The following is a 3063-nucleotide window of genomic DNA, read 5'->3' as shown; positions in this document are numbered from 1 at the left end:
GATTTTATACATACAACATATGAAGATATGAAATCCTTTGTTGAACTTTTCGACTTATTATTCCTTTCATTAAGCTTTTTTTTTTTTGCCGAAACAAACTATTTTCTTTTTTTTTTTCTCCTAGCATTATTGTTAATAGCTTATCTTTGAATAATTACTACACATGTATATTTTAATTATTATATTTAATTATCTTTAATTATTGATCCTGATGCTTCCCATGTATTTATTACCAAGTAATTACAATCATGGAAATTCATTCGATTAGCTAAACAATAAAAATAAACGAAATAATAAATTGAATACTTAGTTTTTACTACCATATCATATAGGATTAATTATAATTAAGTTAGATTTGTATTACTGTTTTATAATTTAACAATACTATAAATCCTTAATTAATCAGTGATTATTTATCATTCTTATAATTAAGTGCTATTTATAATCATTGATGTATAACATTAAAATACATTAAATCAATAAAAAAATTAATTTTAGGTGATGGTACCGAATTAGTACGTCATTTTCTGATTGAACCATCACCAAAAGGTGTCAAATTGAAGGGTTGTAATAATGAGCCAATATTTGGTACCCTATCTGCACTTGTATATCAACATTCAATAACACCACTTGCATTACCTACCAAATTATTGCTACCGGAATATGATCCAGCTAATACACCGGAACATATCTCAGCTGCACAACAACTTTTACAACAAGGAGCTGGTTTGTAATTTCAGTATAATGAATGCTTCAATTTAATTTAATTCAATTTTATTTTAATTTGAATTTTTTTTTTGTTTTATATATTATTCATATTGAAAAAAGTAAAATTCATTTTATGTTAATTAAATTTTAAAAATATTTAAATTTCAATTTTTCTTTTTTAACTTTTTTCCAATTCTATTTATATAGCTAAGAGTAGGTAAAAGAAAATTACTGATAAATATGTTAATCATTTAATCAATGTACTTTCATATACTTATCATATATTTTATAAAAATTGCTAAAAATTATTGAGGGACAAAAAAGTTTTTTCTTTTTTTTTTTGCCATTGATAAGTAATTGATCAAAGTTTAGGAAAGTGAAAGTTATCATTTTGTTATCAACTTTTTTTTCCCCCCTTTTTTGTGTTAATTAATCTTCCTTTTTTTACTGCATATTTATTAATGACAAAAAAAAATTTTTCAAAAATTAAACAAAAAAAAAATCTTCAAAAAATTTAAACTCTGAAATTTTTTAAAATTAAAAAAGAAGGAAAAAAAAAATGAATTTTACAGCATGTAATGTAACGTATATCATTTCATTGGATACGGAATCATTAACCGGACCGGAAGCTGCACGACGATGTATTGATCAAACTTTCGAACTTCTTAAACAAAAAATGGTTCAACCGGTTTCAGTACATTTTAAAGTAAGCGGTGATTTAATTGTGTAAAGAAATGATAAAAAAAAAATTTCTTGACAATTTTCAATTGCAATCAATCATTCATTCTTAAGTTTAAATTTTAAGGTGTAAAAAATAATATGTATCAATTTAATAATTCGTATAATACAAGCAAAATTTTTAAATTTCAAAAATTTAAACTTTTATTTAGATTTTAAACTTTAATATTTTATGAAAAATTTAAATCTAAAAAATGATTACATCATTCTCTATTTTTGTTAATTTTTTCCAATTCTTGACGAAGACATTTTACCACTTATCATTAATTTACATTAATTAAAAGATCATATTTTATTAAAAGGTCATATTTATCAATTTGCATTAATTAAAAGGTCATATTTACGATATATCGGGAAAAGATTGAAGATATCATCGAGATTTTTCGCTTCTTATAAAATGTGCAATCAAAAATGTAGGATGAAATTAGTGAAGAATTAAAGAAATACAGTGATGAAATTATTAGAAAATATTGGATGTATAATTTGTTGATCATTCATTTACACGTAATCTTTTGACTTTTTTTTCACGTACGTAATCATTTTAACGGTAACAGGAATACGTGATCATTTTAGTGGTAAGGTAACAGGCAAATGATTGCTGATCTTTTTTTTCACGTACGTAATCATTGTATAGGTGACAGGAAAATGATTGCTGTTTATTTTGCATAAATTTTCCAGATTAAAGTTTTTTTTTTCATTTCATTTCGTTTCTAAAAATAATTTTTTTTTTTCTCCGATGCTAAAAACAATTTTTTTTTCTTGCATTTTTCAGTTAAGGTTTAAAAAAATTTTAACGTTTAATTCAAAATTCTTATTTATTCCATCCATCTCTTTTTTTTTTCTTGCATAAAATTTATGAGAGAAAAAATGTTGACAGTATTTTTTTTTTTTTTGTTTTTAAAATTTCCAGTTTTTCGGATTGATAAACTATTTTTGCTAAGGGAAAACTGAAATACTTAATGTTTATTTCATTTATAAATGTTATTATTATTATTATTGAGTTCATCGGAATAGTTCATGGTCATTTAATCGGTCACTTTCTGCAACATATTTCAATTTATCATTTTCACTTACTATTTATTATATTTATCAATAATGATTGCCAATATACTAATTAATTAATTAACATGCAAAAATGTTTGATATACAATTAAATATGAACGGAATATAGGTCAAGAATGCAAGTTATCATATATGTTAATTATGTTATTTTCTTAATTAACATATAACAAAGCTGTGAAACAAACAATTTCCATTTTTCCTGGTTTACTAACTTAACCTTATTCGTACATTATATTATCAAATTTTGCGGATCAAATATTATTCTTATTAATTATTGATTGTTAGTTGTTAATTAATTAATTATGATGTTAATTAGTAATTATTATTAACTATTAATTATTATTATTATTATTATTATTATTATTATTATTATTATTATTATTTTTGTTGTTGTTATCGTTATTATTATTATTATTATTATTATTATTGTTATTATTATTATTATTATTATTATTATTATTATTATTATTACTATTATTATTATTATTATTATGGTCATTATTAATTATTATTATTATTAATCCCATGTTCGGGAATTATTGATTTCTGTAATTT

The 3063-nt window shown here is 21.7% G+C and overlaps 1 protein-coding gene across 1 annotated transcript; it reads left to right on the top strand.

Annotated features, from left to right (window-relative positions):
* Positions 1-211: 211 nt before the first annotated feature.
* On the top strand, positions 212-1438 carry LOAG_14069 (hypothetical protein; the record flags this gene model as incomplete). Its single annotated transcript, XM_020448756.1, has 3 exons — positions 212-236; positions 499-726; positions 1281-1438. The coding sequence occupies 3 exons, from the start codon at positions 212-214 to the stop codon at positions 1436-1438; spliced, it is 411 nt and encodes a 136-aa protein (XP_020301124.1).
* Positions 1439-3063: the final 1625 nt, after the last annotated feature.

Source organism: Loa loa (genome assembly GCF_000183805.2).
Source record: "Loa loa unplaced genomic scaffold supercont3.864, whole genome shotgun sequence".
NCBI lineage: Eukaryota > Metazoa > Nematoda > Chromadorea > Rhabditida > Onchocercidae > Loa > Loa loa.
The sequence above is the reverse complement of the archived record's forward strand: the minus strand, read 5'-3'. Positions and strand labels throughout refer to the sequence as shown.